Source organism: Phacochoerus africanus, chromosome 7, assembly GCF_016906955.1.
Source record: "Phacochoerus africanus isolate WHEZ1 chromosome 7, ROS_Pafr_v1, whole genome shotgun sequence".
Classification (NCBI taxonomy): Eukaryota; Metazoa; Chordata; class Mammalia; order Artiodactyla; family Suidae; genus Phacochoerus; species Phacochoerus africanus.
This window is the reverse complement of record NC_062550.1, coordinates 19,464,395-19,484,940: the sequence shown is the minus strand read 5'-3', so window position 1 is coordinate 19,484,940 and position 20,546 is coordinate 19,464,395. Positions and strand designations below refer to the sequence as shown.

Sequence of the window (20,546 nt, the reverse complement as noted above, 5' to 3'; positions counted from 1 at the left end):
TGCAACCTACACCACAGCTCACGGCAACGCCGGATCCTTAACCCACTGAGCAAGGCCAGGGATCGAACCCGCAACCTCATGGTTCCTAGTCAGATTCGTTAACCACTGCGCCACGAAGGGAACTCCTCTTTTACCAATATACACATATATTACCTAATTCCTGCTTATCCTTTATTGACCTTCCCCAGAAAATCTTAGCTGAACCTCCAGGTCAGGACAGATCTGTGCTCTCCAAAACATCCCAGCACATCTCAAATATGGAATAACGTCATCAATGCTGGCACACAAATAAAGTTTTAAAGTATCTGGCTGCCCCACTATACTGTGAGCTCCCTACGGTAGGGACGGTGTTCTAACCACCTTTTAATCTCCAGGCCCTAGCTCAATCCTTGACACATGGTGGGCACTCTGTAAATGTCTGGTGATGAATAATGTGGGATATGTTTAGGAAGTGATCTGCTGACAATACACAAAACACAAAGGAGAGAAGGACTGGAGGAAATGAAATGGCACTGGGTAAGTGCAGTGAGTAAAGTAATACAAAGTCTAAACTAAAACAGGATTAACAGGAATAGAAAGAGAGGGGTGGACATGAAAGATTTTGCTGTGATAAAATGAACTGGACCAGTAAAAGACTGAACTGGGAGGTGAGGCAGGTAAGGAAGAGGCACAATGAAGCATCTCTGGGAAACAAGAAGAGACACTGGCTACACTGCCATAGCCGGTAACTGTAGCCTATTCTATTCCATACCTTACAGACTTTCTTTTTTCTTTTTTTTTTGGTCTTTTGTTTTTTTAGGGCTGCACCTGTGGCATTGGAGGTTCCCAGGCTAGGGGTCGAATTGGAGCTGTTGCCGTCGGCCTACGCCACAGCCATAGCAACGAGAGATCCGAGCCTCGTCTGTGACCTACACCACAGCTCATGGCAATGCCGGATCCTTAACCCACTGAGTGAGGCCAGGGATCGTACCTGCAACCTCATCGTTCCTAGTCGGATTTGTTTCCGCTGGGTCAAGACAGGAACTCCTACAAACTTTCTTTAAAATGGGGACTTAAATGGCCTAAGTATTGGATTTTGGTGGTGTTCTTGGAAATCAAAAATATCTATTATGTGATGAAATTTACAATACTAAATTCTCCATAATTAACCATAAGTCTTCTCCCCTCTCTTTCTCTTAGTTTTTCAATTTATCAAAGTTGGGTAAAACTGGAGGCTTTAAATCTACCATAGGCTAATTTATCAGCATGACACTACTTGTCTAGAATAATTAATTAGTAGAACTTGCCACACTTAAATAAGGAGACCTAAAGAGTTTCAGGACTTTTTTTTTTTTTGCTATTTCTTTGGGCCGCTCCCACGGCATATGGAGGTTCCCAAGCTAGGGGTCAAATCGGAGCTGTAGCCACTGGCCTACACCAGAGCCACAGCAACGCGGGATCCGAGCCGCGTCTGCAACCTACACCACAGCTCACGGCAACGCCGGATCCTTACCCCACTGAGCAAGGCCAGGGACCGAACCCGCAACCTCATGATTCCTAGTCGGATTCGTTAACCACTGCGCCACGACAGGAACTCCCGGGACTTTTTTTAAACCTACAGTTATATGCAATTCTTTTTGTTTCTGTTTGTTTGTTTGTTTGTTTTCTTTTCTTTTTTTGGGTCCCCCCTCGGCATATGGAGTTCCAGGGCCAGGAATCAGATCTGAGCCGCAGTTGTTACCTAAGCTGCAGCTGTGGAGATGCCAGATCCTTAACCCACTGTGCCCGGCCAGGGATCAAACCCAAAACCTTAAGGTTCTTAGTCGGGATTCGTTTCCGCTGCGCCATGATGGGAACGCCTATGCAACTCTTAAACAGAGGTATTCGATCTCAATTCTGAAGTTCAGATGCCAAGAAGAGAAAAGTTCTTCTGGATGTTTTGGAACATGAGGCTTGCTGGTATAACACAGACTTAGCTCCTTAAGTACACCTGCCAAAAGCGGCCACACTCCCCCAGGGCTAGCTTTAGAGCAGGGAGGGGAGGGCAGGATTAGAGCGCAGGACATGCTAATACACCTGTAACACCTCGTCCCAGGGGGCCGCAATGGGGTGCACTGAGAGGCAGGCCTGAGGATGCAAGGATGGGTCTGGAAAAATGTAAAACCAAAGGAAACTATGAGAATCAAGTGAGAGTAGGAGAACCAGAAGTTCTTAGGTGTATTTGACCCAGCACAATTTACCTGATTCATGATGGAAAATTTCCTCCCAATTCTGTTGTCTGGCAGCCGAAAGCCCTTCCTCCTCATACCATCTTCGGACTCTGACTTGAACACCTTCTCAGGATCCCCTTTTTCCTCTCCTTCAGAGAGCTCCTTTTGCTTCCTCTTCTTTCGCCTGTTACGTCTCTCTTTGGCGCTCTTGGAACTGAGTTTAGAAATTTCAGATGAGCTCCGGGGAGAGCCCACCCCATCTTCACCTTCTTCCTCTATGGCATCTTCCGAGACAGTTCCTGCTGAAGTGGCCATAGCCGCCGCCTAGGAAAGGAGCCACAGCAACAGACCAGATCAGAAGCAATGAACGGGAGCCACCCAGAGCCAAGCAACAGTGCAGATCACCTCCCTTCCCACAGACAGGGAAAGAGGGAAAGAAGGAGGAAGGAAAACCAGCCCATCAGAAGAGACTGTGGCCAGGGCCTTGTTAGATCTTTTCCAAGTTGAATCTGTGTCGAGGCACAGCCCTGCGTAATCAGAAGAGAACTGTGTAGTGAGAACTTTGGGATTTATTCTCTTGAGTATCTCAGACAAGAACTTGGCTTCATCCTTGGTACCACATGATCCTTTTTGGGCAACTCTGAAGATCTGTGCTAAGAAAATAAACTCTACATTATGAGCCCAACAGTGTAAAAATACATATATATATATTTGGATAAGGATTAAAAAGCAAAGTGTTGGGGGGGGGAATCACAAGTTTGTTTTTCAATTTTGTCTTTAATATTTTACATGTATCTTCTTTTTAATACTCGGCATGACCATAGAGAATCTATGAAGGACCTCCTAATGTCTTCTTCAACAAAAAGACTGTTCTTACATGAAGCATTATACAAATTGCTCTGGCCACCTTTTTTCTCTCCAGTTGTCAGAGCAGTTGGACACTGAAGAGTCAAGAAATGTAGCAAAAGATCACATTAACAAATAACTTGGCCATTAAGACAAATGGAATAGTTGGACCAACCACCTGCATTTGTTACTTGGCTTATTTTAATCAGATCAATGACTTCTGTTTGACAGCGTGCCTAGAAAGATGAATCGGAGTGGCAGTCAGATGGGGTCTGAGTCACAGTGAACTGGCAGGAAGGACGGTACAAGGAATCGATCACCAACCTGTGCCTCTTCCTGTTGCTTCTTGAGTTGTTCTAACATTGCTTTGAATTCAGCCTCTTTTTGCTCTGCCTCCTCCAGTGTTGCCTGATTCTGCTCTTCATAAGCCATGGCCACCACAGCCAAGATCAAGTTCACCAGATAGAACGAACCCACAAAGATGACCAAGACGAAGAAGATCATGTACGTCTTCCCAGCGGCTCGCAAGGTCTATAAAGGCAAAGATTACTTTGAGTGGCTTGCATCAGCAAATCAGGCTGAAAACAGCTTGTAGGCTACTGTTCCTCCGTAGGGGCACTAGCGCATTTTGAACAGGACAGTCCTTCATAGACTGGTAATTCTTCCTACTGCAGAACATGCAGCATCTCCAACAGCCCAATGGCCTTCCCTATCCTCCGTCTGCAGCAAATGTCAGTAGTGCCTCCCACTCATTGTGACAAAGAAGCCATCTTCCATTTCCAAATGCTCCTAATACATGCCTTTCATAGAAAAATGCTTAATTTTTTTTTTTAACGGGAAAAACTTCTCTGGGCTAACAATTACATTTGACTTTGTCAGTTGGTTCTAAAACAAGTTTGAAGAAATGAATACAAGGCCTCAGCTCATTTATCTACTGGTCCTCAAAGAGCATTAACAGACAAATTCCATCTTTGGGATCGGGTCCAAGTCACAGGAAGTCTCTCTCTTGAGTGACACCCTTCCTTAGCCATTTGCAACAGCATGAGTTTTTAAGGAGGGATATGACATAAAGGATAGTGGGGTGAAAAGAAAAAGGAAGGAGGATTCTAAGTGTATACCTTTCAGGAGCAGCAAACAAACAGACATCAAGGAACAACTGGGTTTTTAGGTTAACTACATGGGACCCACTATTGTTCAGTTTTCATTCTTATTCTTCTCAACCACAATTATTTCATGGAACTTAGCACCAGTTACAAATGTTTCATGGTCAAGATACAAACCCGAGGGAATATTAGGCTGTACAATAGGAAGTAAGAGGTCTAAGAGCTATGAATAAGAAACTTCCCTTAAAGAGCCTCCTTCATGCTTGAGCAGGACATGTTCCTCGTTCTCAATCTAACTGGCATCATCAAATGCCAGGGTCGAATGGAAAACAGTGGGTTATCAGCAGATTTCTAAGTAGAAAACCCCTCAGTAACCACTTAGACTAACTTCTCCATCACAATCAACAAAGTCAAATGACTTGTCCGGAGTCACCAAAGTAGCTCAACAGAAGGTACTGACCTTTTTTCTTTTTAATCGGTCACGACCTGCTTGAGCACATCAGATGTGTTATAAATCTCAAAATGTGGGTATATTTAGGCTCCACGATCCTTGTGGATAAACATTTCATCTTTATAATGTCTAGCACAGTGCCTTGCACAATACGTTTAATTAATATTTCTTCAAAAGATGCCCTAAGCCCAAATATCCCAAAGGAGAAATACTGCAGATGGTCTGGTGAAAGGATAGGAGGTAGGTGGAGGCAGCAGATTCCAAGGTCAGGCAAGACGCCCTGGAGGCTGTGAGCCTCTACAGCGCTACATGATGAGCAATAAAGAAACTGGCCAAGAGCTGGGTACATTCACTCAATTCTGTAATCCAGCTGATTCTGAGAAATACCATCCTAAGATCCTGCATAATGTCTTCACTAAAGGCCTCTCGCACAGCGTGCCCCCAGCCCTGCCTAGCCTCATGTAAATTCTATCACCAAGGGAAAAGAGGGAGCACTCACAAAAGAGGCATTACTTACTAATTGATACAAGTTTTCCCAGTAGTCCTGGGTCATGAGGCGAAATAATGCCAAGAAGGCCCAGCTGAAAGTGTCAAAGCTTGTGTAACCGTAGTTGGGGTTCCTTCCTGCTTTCATACACTGGTATCCCTCTGGGCATTGCCTAAGGAAAGAAAGGGAAGTACAGGGCTTTTCAATGTAATCCTATCCAGTCATCAGCTCTAAGTCATCTCTATGACCTTGGAGACAATAAATAACCATCTATGGAGGCACATCATCAAGCAGGAATTTAAAAAAGAAAAAAAAAAGAAAGACACAAAGTAGAAGGTCATTAAAAAAAAAAATGATGTCCTGGGTACAGCCTAGGATCAGATCAGTCACCTTAAAAAAGTGGATTCCCATGTCCTACCCAAGACCTAGGAATAAAAGCTCTGGATACGAGATCCATGAATCTGCATTTTTAAGGGGCATGTCAGATGATTCCTATCATGCCAAAATTTGAGAATCACTGTCCTAGATTCATATCAATGTGCAATTCAACCAAATTTAACTCAGCTACTATCCTAAATGACAAATGGCCAGAAGTTTCTCTTAGTCATCTCTATTCTCTTAACACTCGTTGTGACAACCTGTGTCATACTGGGGATCTCAGTGACTTCAGTTGTAACAGTTCTGCTTTAAGACTCCCCTGATATTTATTTCAATGTAGTTTCTAATGTCTAACTTCAATACAGAAATTAAATGGACTTCTAGTAGCCGTGTCATCTTAAATCACCAATTTCTAGGAGACCAATATATTCTAAATGATAACCTTACACCCTACATTTATATAGTCTTCTATTTACAAACCATTTTCCTTTTTTTTTTTTTGTCTTTTTGTCATTTCTTGGGCCGCTCCCGCGGCATATGGAGGTTCCCAGGCTAGGGGTCTAATCGGAGCTGTAGCTGCTGGCCTGCACCAGAGCCACAGCAATGCAGGATCCGAGCCGCGTCTGCGACCTACACCACAGCTCACAGCAACGCCAGATCGTTAACCCACTGAGCAAAGGCAGGGATCGAACCCGCAACCTCATGGTTCTTAGTCGGATTCGTTAACCGCTGCGCCACGATGGGAACTCCTGTTTACAAACCATTTTCATGTGTGTTATCTAACTGGATCCTTCATAGCCCTTTCAGAAAGTGAGACCATGATTAAATCCATTTTAGAGGAAGAAACAGAGGCTCACAGAAGTGAAATGGCTTGCCAAAAGTCTCTGAGCTAGAAGGAGCAGAATCGGGACTCACATTATGTTGCTGTACATTCATGTTCACAGCAGCGTAATTCACAACAACTAACATATGGAAACAACTCAGGTGTCCATCCAACAATGAATGGATAAACAAAATGTGGCATGTACGTATCAAAGGAAGGCAACTGGGACATGTCACATGGATGAATGTTGAGGACATGGTGTTACTCCAGTCATGGCAAGAAAATCACTGTATGATTTCACTTATATAAGGTACTCAGAGTGGTTGAGATCACAGAAACAGAAAGTAGGCTGGTTGCTGGGGGGTGGAGGGAGAAGAGAACGGCAGTTACTGCTTCACGGGTGCAGCGTTCCAGTGCGGGAAGATGAGGAGTTCTGGAGATGGATGGTGGTGATGGTTGTGCAACAATGTGAACATACTTAATACCACTGAGGTGTCCCCTTAAACATGATTAAGAGGCCAGATCTTTATGTTACGTCTATTTTTGCCACAATAAAAAAAATTGGAAAGGGATGTTATGTTGTAACATTCTCCCCTCCCCGATGCGGTCAGGCCCAGTATATTTTGGGTCAGCCTTGGGTCCTAACCTATCACGAAGGCAGTGTTCTTACTCTACGTTTTATTAACTGTGTTACGACAGAATGAGGAGAGTCTACAAGGGACAGGCAAGCCATCTGCTGTTATAGATCCTACCTTCAGTCTTTTATATCTTGGATTTTGGCTTGAGACGCTAGGCACCTTCACCTACTAGTGAAATGTCAGCTTTGGATGGACAAATATAAATTAGAAAGAAAATCTGGATCAACCAATACACCGAACCCACTTAGGGTCGTCTACCTGAGCAAAAAGAAGAATGCAAATACTGTCCATTTTTGTCTGACACATTAAGGTAGAAGAATAAAATTAGGTGAGCTACTCACCCAGCGTCAGAACTGTTCCCACAGAGTAAAGGTTCCAGCATGCCAGGAACTATGTAAAAATTTGCTAGAAAAGTTTGAAGAGGCAGGAAATGAAGAAGGCAGATTTCAGTGAATGAGAGAATAAGGTTACTCTGTTCCTAACTAGCCCAGCAGAAACAGTTATTGATTTTAGCTCATATACATCTTTTCTGACAGCGGTGAAACCTGATAAGAATTCTTTCCCATTAACTATTTTCCTATATATACATATTTAAAATGAAAAGTGCTGCTGTAGAGCCTTTAATGCAACTTTTTTTTTTTTTCAGACACTTGGCTTCTACTTGTACTTCAGATCCATATGCCATGTTCTGGTACTTCAATCAAAGGGTGTAAAAGAGAGTTTTCTGAGTTTTTCACCCCTTTACGCAATGTTACCCTTCTATCTTTACAGAAGATCACTCTATTATATAGATCACTAGTTACCACGTTCTACTTTAAATTAGAAGGCATGTTTTCCCTTCCTGTTTGTGTCCCTGAAATGCCCTGTGCAACACTTCCTTACGGCTGCTTAACTGCCTCTATGACTAATAGTGATAGTGCTGACGTCCTACTGTTTTACTGAAGTACCACCACACCAAACATCCCTAAGGGTAAGACCCAAGTTCCTAAAATGAACTTGATAAAACTCCTTAACAGCATCAAATGGTTACTTAGAGATGACTTGATTCCCTAGAACAGAGTTATTACTAAGGTCTTAGGAGTACTAAGAAAGCTTACCGGTATACTCTGACCTAAGCGTTTAAATATCTCAGGTAACTCAACAAGGGAAAAAGGATTTTTACCAAGTTTCTAAGCCTGATTTTCAAAGCAAAATTTAGGGGTACATGTGATAAAGACATAAAGGTTCACAGTTGCTTTCAAAGGCAGGGAAGAGAGACAGAGGGAGGGAGAGAGGGCTGACAGTTGAGAGAACATAATCCCACCACGAGGAAAGGGAGTGAGTTCACAAGGCTACTTCCAGCGGTCCTGGCCTTCCTTTCTGGCCCCACGTGCTTTGCACAGCCCAGTGGTGGCTTCTGACCACGTGCACCAGAGACAGACGTTTCTTCCGTCCCTGGCATCTGAGAAGGGGCCACCTACTTTTATTGTTGATGTACTCTTCCCAGTCAAAGCCTTTGGTGCCATTTTCAAGATAGCTCTCGTTGAAGTTGATGGGCCACACCACACACTTGTTCCGCAGGTTTCCCATGAAGAGCTGCAGTCCGATCAAGGCAAAGACGCTCAGGCAAAACACCGTCAGGATCATCACGTCTGACAGCTTCTTCACGGACTGAATGAGGGCGCCCACAATGGTCTTCAGGCCTAAGGGAGAGAACCCCCCGAATCAGCCTCGCCCCACAGCCCTCCCCACCTCCCCCAGCCTCCCTCTCAACCAGGGCCCCTACTCCTCCCCATGGTGCCCCCCAGACACATGGCCACTTTGTCTTTTATGCCGTGAGAATAACAATGGGGCGGTGATATTAGCATTTTCCAGGAGCATCGATTTTTAAGCCAATGCTTTTTGTTGTTGTTGCTATCTTTTTAGGGCTACACCAGGGGCACATGGAAGTTTCAAGGCTAGGGGTCTAATCAGAGCTGTGAGTGCTGGCCTACGCCAGAGCCACAGGCATACCAGATCCGAGCTGCCTCCGCAACCTACACCACAGCTCACGGCAACACCAGATCCTTAATGCACTAAGGGAGGCCAGAGATCGAACCTGTGTCCTCATGGATACTAGTCAGGTTCATTACTGCTGAGCCACAATGTGAACTCCTAGGTCAATCCTTTTTTAAAAAGTAAAAGAAAGTTCCTTCTCCAACCTGTGGCTCTTTTCTTCCTAGAGGTACTTTCCTGTCTGACTGCTTCTCAGCTCCTCAGAGGAGTCAAGCTCTCACTTGCCTCGGGGTCTTCACACACCGTGTCCTCTGCCTGACATGCTTCCTCACATTCTCTTGTTCCCCCTGCCCGATTTTCCGACAAAGCCTTCCCTGACTTTGTGACTCTTCTCTCTCCCCTACTATTACTAATTTTTTTTTTTTTTTGCAGCATATGGAGGTTCCCGAGCTAGGGGTTGAATCGGAGCTGTAGCCACCAGCCTACACCACAGCCACAGCAACGCCGTGTCTGCAACCAACACCATAGCTCATGATAACGCCAGATCCTTAACCTGCTGAGCAAGGCCAGGGATTGAACCTGCATCCTCATGGATGCTAGTCAGATTCGTTAACCACTGAGCCACAATGGGAACTCCTACTATTACTATTTTAGTAGCACCTGTTACTTTCCTTTGTGGCATTATCATGGTTGTAATTAATTATTTATGTCTATCTGATTCATAGCTCTATCTACATGGCTTAGCCCCCAGCAGGTATTCTGTAAATATGAGCTGAATAAATAAATGGAAATTCAGGAATTGAGGAGGCTTTCGGGTTGGAAAGAGAACTATGAGGAAGTTTAAAAGCCGATAATATGTGAGCAAGGACAATAATATTTTCTAAGAGCTCTGGAAATGCTGATGTCTTAGTAAGGTTAATTACTATCAAGCCAGTATTTATGGTTTGTCTTTCCATGAAAAAAATGTACCTTCTTCTGTATCATACAGAAGAAGGTCCCTGTTCTCCACAAGGGACCTTAAAAAACAATTTTTTTTTTTTCCTTTTTAGGGGCACACCCACGGCAACTGGAAGTTCCCAGGCTAGGGGTCGAATCAGAGCTACAGCTGCCAGCCTACACCACAGCCACAGCAACAGGGGATCTGAGTTGCGTCTGCGACATACACCACAGCTCACGGCAGTGCCAGATCGCTGACCCACTGAACGAGGCTGGGGATGGGACCTGCATCCTCATGGATACTAGTTTTGGATTTGTTTCCACTGCGCCATGATGAGAACTTCCCAAAAAACCAAAAATTCAAAAAACTCCATATAATCCACTTGATATTTGGGTTTAAGTCCAAGCCACTGGTTCAAATATGAATCTATAGATTTCCTAACTGCATAGGGAAAGATAAGTGATAGGAGACAAAGAAAATTATGTCTGTGGGTTCATGATGTCTGGATCAAAACTGAGTCTACATATGATTCTCCTGGGCATGTCCAGGCACCAGCTGCCCTAAGACGTGCCCAAGATAGCCCTGAGCTCTTTCTGGGTACCAAAACACCAGGATGGACAGGAGGCAGACATAAGCCCTGAAACATGGGCCTCAAGAGGATCTTATCTCTAATCTACTTCTTAAGGTAATACTGGACTGCAATTCTACAGAAAGCCTAATCCTGGCCCTGAAGTGTGAGTCTGGGTAGATAATTACTAATAAATACTAATTTATTTTTCTCTCTTTTTCTTTCTTTCTTTTTTTTTTTTTAGGGACTCACCTCTGGCATATGGAAATTCCCAGACCAGGGGTCAAATCAGAGCTGCAGCTGCTGGCCTATACCACAACCATAGCAACTCCAGATCCTTAGCCCACTGAGTGAGGGCAGGGATTGAACTCGCATCCTCAAGGATACTAGTTGAGCTTGTTACCACTGAGCCACAACAGAAACTCCCAATAATTAGGAATCTTAAAAAGTTATACCACTTAGTTGTGTAACCTGAGCAATACCCCTCTTGGAATCTCAGTTTTTCCTCTTTATTTATTTATTTAGTCTTTTATGGGCCATACTCATGGTATGCGGAAGTTCCCAGGCTAGGGGATGAATCTGAGCTGTAGCTGCTGGCCTACACCACAGCCACAGCAATGCAGGATCTGAGCTGCATCTTCGACCTCCACCACAGTTCATGGCAAAGCTGGATCCTTAACCCACTACGTGAGGCCAGGAATCGAACCTGCATCCTCATGGAAACTAGTCAGATTCGAGCCATGATGGGAACTCCCAGCTTTTTCATCTTTAAGATGGGGATAATTATAGTCGACTATCACAGGGCTATGGTGAGGATTAAGCATGACAGTACGCAGAGGCCTATGTTTCTCACAGGGTGGGCCTTCCGTGGAGACCATGGTCCCAAAGGGATTAGGAAGAGCCTGCCTGGGCTGGAGGACACAAGGCACTTCTAGTGATTGCTTTTCTCCTCATAGGGCTGTGCAGAAAGAGCACCAGACAGGGAATCAGAAATCAGGAATTCTGGTCCCGGCTTAGCTGCTATTTATGACCCACTGTATTTCGGAACAAATTTAAGGTCACCTCCCAGACTCATTTTCTCACACACAGAATGTGGATACACACAGGAGTAGTTGGCAGTGGGCAGTGGAGAAGCTGAAGAATCATCTCTAGAAGTCCTTCACAACAGGGCAGAGAGATATTTATTCCTTCGTGATTAAATAGTTGCAATTTCAATATTTTATGCCTAAAGTCCTAGGAAATTGTAGCATAATCACACAGCCAGGTAAGGAGGTATATTGGTGGTATAAAACAAAAGGCAGCTATAAAGAAGGAAAAACTGCTCCAGTGTGATGGAACTTAATTTCATATGGTGCTAAGGAATAGAAAAGTCCTTCCCTATATTTGGCTGGCTGGAGGCAGGTGTATATTGGGTAGACAAGTCAGTTCTGAGCTCCTAAAACTACACAATTCTGTTTCCAAAGTCCAAGAGAGATTTTTTTTTTTTTTTTAAAGAGTAGTTGAATATTCACTGAAGAATGGGTGCACAGTTTCTTCTCCCGGACTTCTTTATGAAGAGCTTATGCAGCCATCTCTCCTGACTGGTTCAGACAATCGCCTATCAGAACACTGGACGACAGTTCAAGGCCCTTTCCATTTCCATTTTAATGACCTGAGAAAGGAGCTGTTATTTCTACCAGTAATAAGATGGAAATACTAAAAAATAGTCAAACCAATACATTTGTGATATTAATTCTTAAAAAGCATACAATTTTAAGTCTAATCTGATTTTCCTGGCCTGGGAACTCTCTGGACCATTCCAAACTTATATAACAGAACATTCCAGACTATGAGCTCAAACTATCATTTGTTCCATAAGCGGGGGGTGGGGTGGGGGGGCTCCCCACAGCCTTGTTGGTAGGAATGTCAGGATGGACATCTGACCTAAATACAGAGCCTCTTCTCTAGGAATGTGGTATAGGACAGAAGACTGTCCAGTAGTCTTTTCACGTGGTGGGAATGATAATACATAAAATTGGGAGCTAAGCGGTAGCCAAATCTTATCATTATATTAGGATATGTCTGAGAGATAAAGACAGCATGCTAAGAGATGGAAAAAGGAAACAGATGTATGGAGAGGAGAAAGATGAAGATGAAGCACTTCCTGGTGCCTGCGGCTTTATGGATCTGCATTCTGGTTTCACTGGCTTCCAGAAGCCCCAAGGCATTCCAGCCCTTAGCTTTCCCTGAAGTACTCCTGTATCTTTTTACTTGCAACCAGGGATGCTCAACAAATACACCAAACATATGTGGAACTGCTCACTTTTAACATGCACAATCAGCTGGTTTAACACCTCCAGAAATTAGAGGTCATTGTTGCTGAAGAAATCGGTAAATATGAGTCCAGAATGCTAGGGAAAAAAAACCTCAAGTGTTTTGCTTTGAAGTCAGAGGCTTAAATCAACTCCTTGGTGGAGTTCTTTCAGCTTTCAAGAAGTTTAAAGTAGAAACTTAAGTTGGGTATGGTATTTGGATGCCTATATTTCACAGGCAAAGAAACAAATCTTTTTGTTTGTTTGTTTGCTTGTTTTTTGTTTTTTTTTTTTTTAGGGCCGCATCCATGGCACATGGAGGTTCCCAGGCTAGGGGTCGAATCAGAGCTATATTCACTGGCCTACGCCACAGCCACAGCAGCGCCAGATCCGAGCTGTGATCTACACCACAGCCCACGGCAACACTGGATCCTTAACTCACTGAACGAGGCCAGGGATTGAACCTGTGTCCTCATGGATACTAGTCAGATTCGTCTCTGCTGAGCCACGACAGGAACTCCGAAACAAATCTTAATTAAGCAAAAATAATCACTAAATAACACAAACTATGGGCATCCAAAAAGTTCGCTCTCCAAGATCCTCTTCTGGATTGTTGGGAGAAAATGAGAAGAGAGCACGGGAAGAAGAAAGGTGACGTAACAATGTCTGCACGTGAGGGCAGACACACAATTACTCAGCAGCGTGAAATGTAAATGGCCACTGAATGATACACAGGTCTCCGCCCAGACTCTTCTTCCTTCCGTTAGGGTTGATAATTGCGAAGGACCGTATTTGCAGACATCAATGCCAATTTATGGGGATGATGCCATCGACACTTTGCTTAAGCTCAACCTTCACAGTCTTGCCAGCAGTGGCTGCCACAGACTAGTATGTGAATGCAGCCAGGCAAAAGCGCTCCCCCTGCTACCAGCAACACAGGTCAAAAAAAAAGTAAGAAGTAGCTGGTAGAATTCCTGACCCGATGCACGCCAGAATGGAGAATGCCACTGCTCCGGCTGTGAGGATAAGCTGTCTTACTTCCTCTGCTGGTTCACAACACCACATACCAGAACAAGCAAGGAAAACCATCGTCCAAAATGCAGCAGAATGCTCCTTCATACGACTCCTACACAACAGAGTGTGCGACAGAAGCCACGTGGGGGCAAATTGGACAGCGAGAACTCTTGGAAACGGCTAACACGAACTAGCACTGGGATGCGCCTGAGCAGAAGCAGTTGATATCTTTATTACAGAACAAGAAAAGCCAGTGCGACCCAATGCACAGAAAGGTCAGCTACAGAGAGGAAGTCAGACGCTTAAGGAATTTTGAGAAGCAAGGGAAGCCGCTGCCACGGAATTTTACCCCACTCTGTGTCCAAAGGCACCTCTGAGCCTCCTGTCACCGTTCATGCTGCCCAGCAGTCCCTTGAAGAAATGAACAAAGTCTGCTTATGTGCTAAGTGCAGAGAATCGGCCAAGCATACTGGGATCAACACCTTCCACCATGCTGACGCCAGATCATACATAAAGTATGTTTGTCTTTCCTAGTTTGTGGCTCAGGTTGACAATCAAAGTGGTTTGAAGCAACATCAGCTACTTCTCTTACAAAATTAACAACAGAACAGGCCTCCACAGCATTAACAAGGCGTTCTCACAACAGGGAAAGAACAGCTTCCATCTCAGTCTGGCTTGATCCAGACCGGTCCTAGGGGAAGGAAAGCCATGCCAAATCAACTCCTGCTGCAGATTCGATCTCCACAGTGATAGTTCTTGGAGGGTCTTTAGATCAAGAGTAATGTGATAGAGACTTGGGGGCCATCAATTTATTACTCAAGACCAGGTTCGTGTCACAAAGGATGACCAAAACTAAACTAGCTCTCAGAGGTGGGTCACTGGGATCCTGTGAGTCTCCAGTGTTGCTCCACTTAGCTCCGCCACTGTGGTCAACTGCAGCTGTCTTTTCTGAGAAGCAACGTGGAAAAGGAGAAATACAACTGGGTTAATAACCAGAAATATTTTAAAAGAAAACAGTGAGCCTGAATATAGTCTTATAACACTTTCTATCGCCCTTCGCTATTCGGCAGAAATTGCCACATTCACAGTGGACACAGTGAAAGAAAATGCTTTCTTTGTAAATATTCCCTTTGTGGGAAGGGGAAAGGCTTCTTGTTTTCCCTGCTTCTTATCTGATACCACAAGGAAAGAGAGGAAGGTGACAGAAATGAAAGCAAAGAAATGAATCCAAGAGAAAACCAGAAACCACAGCTATAGAGCCAGCAAAACGATGTACCGAAGTAGTGCTTTGGGGCCATGGGTAGGACGACGGAAATGAAACGGGATGGGCGGAGAGGCCCTGCCAACTGGTTTTATTTACACCATTAAGTACTACTCTCTAGGACAACCCTGAGACGCCTGCTTTGAGATGGTCACCCTGTCTCTGGGGCACATGGTCAAAGTTCTCAGAGGATGAAATGTCTGACAGAGTCACTTAGAAGTTCATTGTTGTACCCAGATAAACACAGAGTAAAAACCAAGTCTTAAGACATATGACTTTCTACTTCAATGCCAAGTTGAATCCAACAAGTTCTGGACCAAAGAAAATTATAAAAGGGTCTTTTCCTGTAAGTGACTCTTTAGCACAGTTTGTGCGTCTCTGTTCTTCAACTCGACTCCCCTGAAGCAAAAGGGAAACCATGAAGGATAGGTATCCAGGTCCTGAGTTAGCGAATTGAAAAGGTCAGCATGCGGTTTGATCTTTTCTAAGAAGGCACTAAATCAAAGCATCTCTTACACAAAAGGCTGGAGCTAACCGACCAAGGTACCCTCCACCCTCAGGGAATCCTGGCTGCCCTAACGCATTCAGAATATCTATCAAAGGTGCTAAGAGGGAGGAGAGCACCTGCCCAGGTGAGCAGGGCAAGTGCTAAAAGGGAAACTCTCATAAAGGGAGTTGAGCTCGGTGAGATCTTGCAGGTCCCAGGTCAGTTCTGCGGTTGCTCTCACGCCTGTTTTTGACAGCTTTGGCAAAAGCCTGTAATCACCCGGAAACAGGACGGCGTTCCCGTGGGGCTCGGTGGGTTACATATCTGGCATTGTCACTGCCGAGGCTCCGGATTGCTGCTGTGGCATGGGTTCGATCCCAGGCCCAGGAACTTCCGCATGCCACAGGTTCAGCCCAAAACAACAACAACAACAAACTGGGAACAGGAGAAGGCCAAGAGAACGACGATTCTCTCTTGAAGTGAACTGTTCACTTCTCTTGAAGTAGCCTCTGAGAAAACTTGGTAAGCAAAGCAGTGGCTTTTACTCAGAGGGAAGTGTGGCCCAGCTCTGTCACAGTGGAGACAAAATAACTCAGATTTCCAATGAAGAGCCGGCCCAGGTCTACTGACTCACATCTTGGTGCTCCCTCCTGGAAGGAGGCCAGGGTAACAGGCAGGTGGGAAGAGGGCAATCGTCCTCTACGAGCAGAAGGAGAAGCAAAAGGACTTGGGGTTGAAAGTCACACTTGAATTCAAGTACCCATTATATCATCACTGACAGTGATCTACTATTGGCTTTATTATCCTTTAAATTTATTTTTCAAAGCCTCCCAAAGCCAGCTCAACTGGGGGGAGTGCTTCTAAAAACAGGAATCCAGGATTCTATTTCCAACTGTTAAGCTGATGTTCAAATCTTCATACAAACCCTCTCTTTGGGCTTAGGTTTCTTCTTTGCAATAATAATTGCTTCTGCCAAAATCACTTATGGAGGACCGCTACGGGCCATGCATTGTGCTTATAAATCTATATTTACATATATAATAGAAAACTAGATATTGATATGTATCTATAAAACGAGAGTATTCAGGATAACTAATGTGACGTCAGGCACGAGGTATCTTGCAGAAATGCTGTGGTCAGAAGTTAATCACAGAGTAGAGACAGAGACAGAAGCTAAGAGCTATACCAGAGATAGCATCTGCTGCCCTAGTTAGTGAGCAGAACGCAGCTTTCCAATTTAATTCTGGAAGAGAAGTTCTGAGATCACAAGCACATAAAGAGACAGATGCCTTGCAGAGTACGCTGGGGGAAGTGAGCAGAAAACATGGGATCATATTTAAAAGAGGCCAGAGGAGGAAAGAGACCAAAGGAAAAATGAAAGTAAAGATTTGGTGTTCCAGCTGTCTTAAAAAAAAAAAAAAAAAGACAGGCCCTGGCTAAGGGTTAGGCTTCCATGAACAAACTTCATGAAGTCGCCTGGAGAACGAGCTGGGTTTTCGGTCAGATGGATTTAAAACAGCTTGGAACTAAATCTTGCTAAGTCAGGGGTACAGTGTTTTTGCCAAGAAGAATATATTCTGACACCTACCTTCTGGTTGATAAGGTATAAGCTACTACTGCTAAAAATAAAGGAATTCTTGTTGAATAGGGCCATAATTTACTGGCCCTCTTCATGGCCCAAATGTGTCAACAGAGTCTGCCCCCTCTGGGGTTCTCCCTGTTTTTCCCTCTCTCTGTAGCAGATAATCCAGATAATGTTGACAAGGGGAAAAGAGGAGTATTTCTGGTTCAGCCACAAAGGGAAGAGCCATGTGATGCCAGGAATAGGATGCCTCTGTTCTTCATATCCCTGTTTCTACAAAAACTGTAACAGAAAGCTGGTCTCTTGGGAGTCTTCCCTGAACACTTCTGAACACAACCAAAGTCCAATCCAGCAACACAGTCCCGACTTCTGCCACATTCCCAGCAATGATATTTTAGTGGGCAGACTCACTAAAATATCTTTTCTTCCAGATTTCAAGACTGGTCTTCAGAAAAATAGGTAAGTATTAGCCGGTGGCAAAGATCTGAGTCAATTAACGGCTCCCCACCTGAGGGCCATAGGTGGGCTTAGGGGTGGGGGGTGGGGTGGGGTCTGTGAACTTTCATCTGATTCTCAAAAGGATCCAAAACCTTCAAAAGGTTATCAACCAGAATCAAGAAGAAAAAGGAAAAATTTTAAAGGGACTGTCAATCAACTCGCTCTCAACCACCCACAAATTCCTTTCTTTTCATCTAAAGGTTTTGTACGTTTTGTCTGCCCATGCGTTTAGTTGCATCTTACCTTTGATTCTTTTTTAAATAGCACCTGCATAAGCTTTCATTGGGATTTATGCTTGAGAACGGTCTCTGAATCTACATGTAGTAGATGTCTACTGGTTCTTATTCTAGTCCAACAGAGAGCAATAGAACGTTGACACTCAGTGAGTATTAAACTTCAGGTCACTAACACCAAGGCTCTGAAATTTGTCTGGAACAGTGGACTAGTTGACCTGGTAAGGTCTCTTCTGTGATTAAATAATTCCATTAACACAATAACAGTAAAAGTACAATTCTTCGAATAACATCCCATCAGCAAACCATGCGATAGGAAGCCTAGAAATCACAAGCAGTGGCATGATGGCGAATGTTAAAATTACTGTAATTCCATGAGGCCAGGAAGCAAATGATTTATGTTCAGAGAGACAGCTAGCTCGGTGACCATTTTTTTGGACATTGTAAAATCCAAGTGATTCTTAAGCACGTGCTTTTTCAAAGCATGGATGGAATGAGGGCTGCATGCCTAGCAAGCACCATCAGTAAAAGTGCCTAAGGACCAAAGAGCCATTCCAGAGAACGTCTCCCAGGAAAAAAAACATGCGGAATGCAAGGCCATATCAGCTGTGCTGACGCCGCTCAGAATACGGTGGACAAAATGAATGGAGGGGAACGAGGAGATGAGGCGAAGTCAGTCTTGCGTTTAAATTTTCTCACCTGGAATTACAGAGATAGTTTTCAAAGCTCGGAGAACCCTGAATGTTCTCAGCGCTGAGACATTGCCCAGGTCCACAAACTCTGTCACATATCTGCAGTAAGGGAGGTCACGCACAGACACAAATGACAAACACGGACACAAACACGAACACCAAAGGAAAAAAACACAAAACCACAGCAAAACAAAAAGTACAATACGTCACGTCAGGGCCCTAACCCAACACCTAACACCAACCCCGGGCCATCTTACCTGGGATTACCGAAATAGTTTTCAAAGCCCTCAGTACCCTGAAAGTGCGTAGAGCTGAAACATTGCCTAGGTTTACAAACTCTGTTATATACCTGCAGAATCAAACCAAAGTTAACTTGTAATGGTACCACTGGGCGAGGGTTTGAGAATGGGGGTAAGAAAGGGTCTGACATACAAGTTATGATTTCACTTTTTTCCTTAAAAAAGAAAAGTTTCAAAATATAAACACTTAGGGAATACTGTTTTGTTTTGTTTTGTTTTCATTTGGACAAGGAGAAGTCAAAAGTATATTTGAAAGAAGTGATACCACCAGAAGGTTCCTGGGCTTTCTCTCTTACTCAGCATCATGATGTGCAGATCCCAACCAGAATGACTACTCTCATCCATTCACTTGCTTTAGTGAAAAGGCAGGCCAGGAGGTATCAAAGGCTTATGTCTCCAAGTTTTGAGAACAATTTCTTAGGGGCAGGAGACAAATTTCTGCAGCAGGAACCCCATAAAAACAAATCTACATTAAAATAATTCCCTGGTTGACAATGGCAAAAATGCCCAAATTGTCTGCATATATGACTGGGACAGGAGTTGTACACATATCTTTGCAGTTATGCCTGCAGATGAAATTTCAGCCCACGACATACAAAAAGCAGGGCTCAGGAAAAATCCAGATCGTGGGATCAGAGCAAATACTGTGTTAAGTGCTCATTTAATCACCAGCTCAAATAAGTGAACACCAATGTGTCACAGTGCTAGAAAGCTAGAAATAACTTTAATATAACAGGAAGTCAAAGTTCCAGTTTCAGATATTCAATGCATAGCACTCATTCACATTCTATAGTTGAAATACATCTATCTGATGCTCAGACTCATCCATTTACACAATCTTATACATATTGCACTCAATCTTACACATCACGCACACACACACGATTTATACTGTTACCCTCTACCAAGCCACAAAGCACTTTCCCAACTTGAAAATAAAAATAAAGTCTGCTATAACTCTTCTATCACCAGTTAAGCTTTCCAAAGAGATGCATTTTCATTGTCAAATCAACACAAATTATCGAGAGTAGCTGGGATACCAAAGTGGTGTTATACTGCTCTCTGATAATAATAGTTCGAGGATCTGGTCAGTAATTCTTTACCAAGTGAACAGACTGGACACTTGGATCATGTTTTGACTTTGAAATCTGAAACATTTGGACAGCCTCATGAAAGCATGTGATATAACATACCTAGGAAATAGATTTCCAGCCTAAGGTTTGTATCTAAAAAATCTGAATTCTTCACTGGGCCCCCTAGTGATAATTGTGCAAACTTTGGTCAGTGTTACAAGGGAGAATAAAATATGAGGAAACGGGAAATCACTTCCTACTTTCTCTCCCAGCTATAAAACCTCTGCTCACCTTCCCCCATACATACATGCTGTCACTGCCTGAACCATAAGAAGCCCTCATAAGCAAGAATCACAGACCTAAGTCCATACCACCTTATTTGGTTATTCATGAATTCCTCATACAACTATGTCCACAAACTCACACTTACGAACACACCCAAGAGTCCAACCACACACATACAATCACACCCAGGACACCAATCATGTAAGCAGAGAACTTACGCCATCATGATGACACTGAAATCTAACCAGTTCCATGGATCCCGTAAAAACGTAAAGCCATCTATGCAGAAACCTCTTGCAATGATTTTCACTAGTGATTCAAATGTATAAATCCCTGTGAACGTGTACCTGTCAAAGAAATAGACAGCTTGAGGTAATTTCTGATCAGACAGAAACTTCAAATGAATCTTTTAAGATAACGCTGATGTGTGGCTTCAG

The 20,546-nt window shown here is 43.8% G+C and overlaps 1 protein-coding gene across 1 annotated transcript in view; it reads right to left on the bottom strand.

Moving 5' to 3' along the window:
- Positions 1-20,546, bottom strand: part of SCN8A (sodium voltage-gated channel alpha subunit 8) — a 125,176-nt gene that overhangs the window by 76,041 nt on the left and 28,589 nt on the right. Inside the window, exons 4-10 of the mRNA XM_047786663.1 lie at positions 20,328-20,456; positions 18,460-18,551; positions 8,376-8,597; positions 7,257-7,320; positions 5,107-5,248; positions 3,360-3,566; positions 2,220-2,513 (exon numbers count right to left, since the gene is read on the bottom strand). Coding sequence (XP_047642619.1) covers positions 2,220-2,513; positions 3,360-3,566; positions 5,107-5,248; positions 7,257-7,320; positions 8,376-8,597; positions 18,460-18,551; positions 20,328-20,456 — 1,150 coding nt within the window. The remainder of the gene's footprint in view (positions 1-2,219; positions 2,514-3,359; positions 3,567-5,106; positions 5,249-7,256; positions 7,321-8,375; positions 8,598-18,459; positions 18,552-20,327; positions 20,457-20,546) is intronic.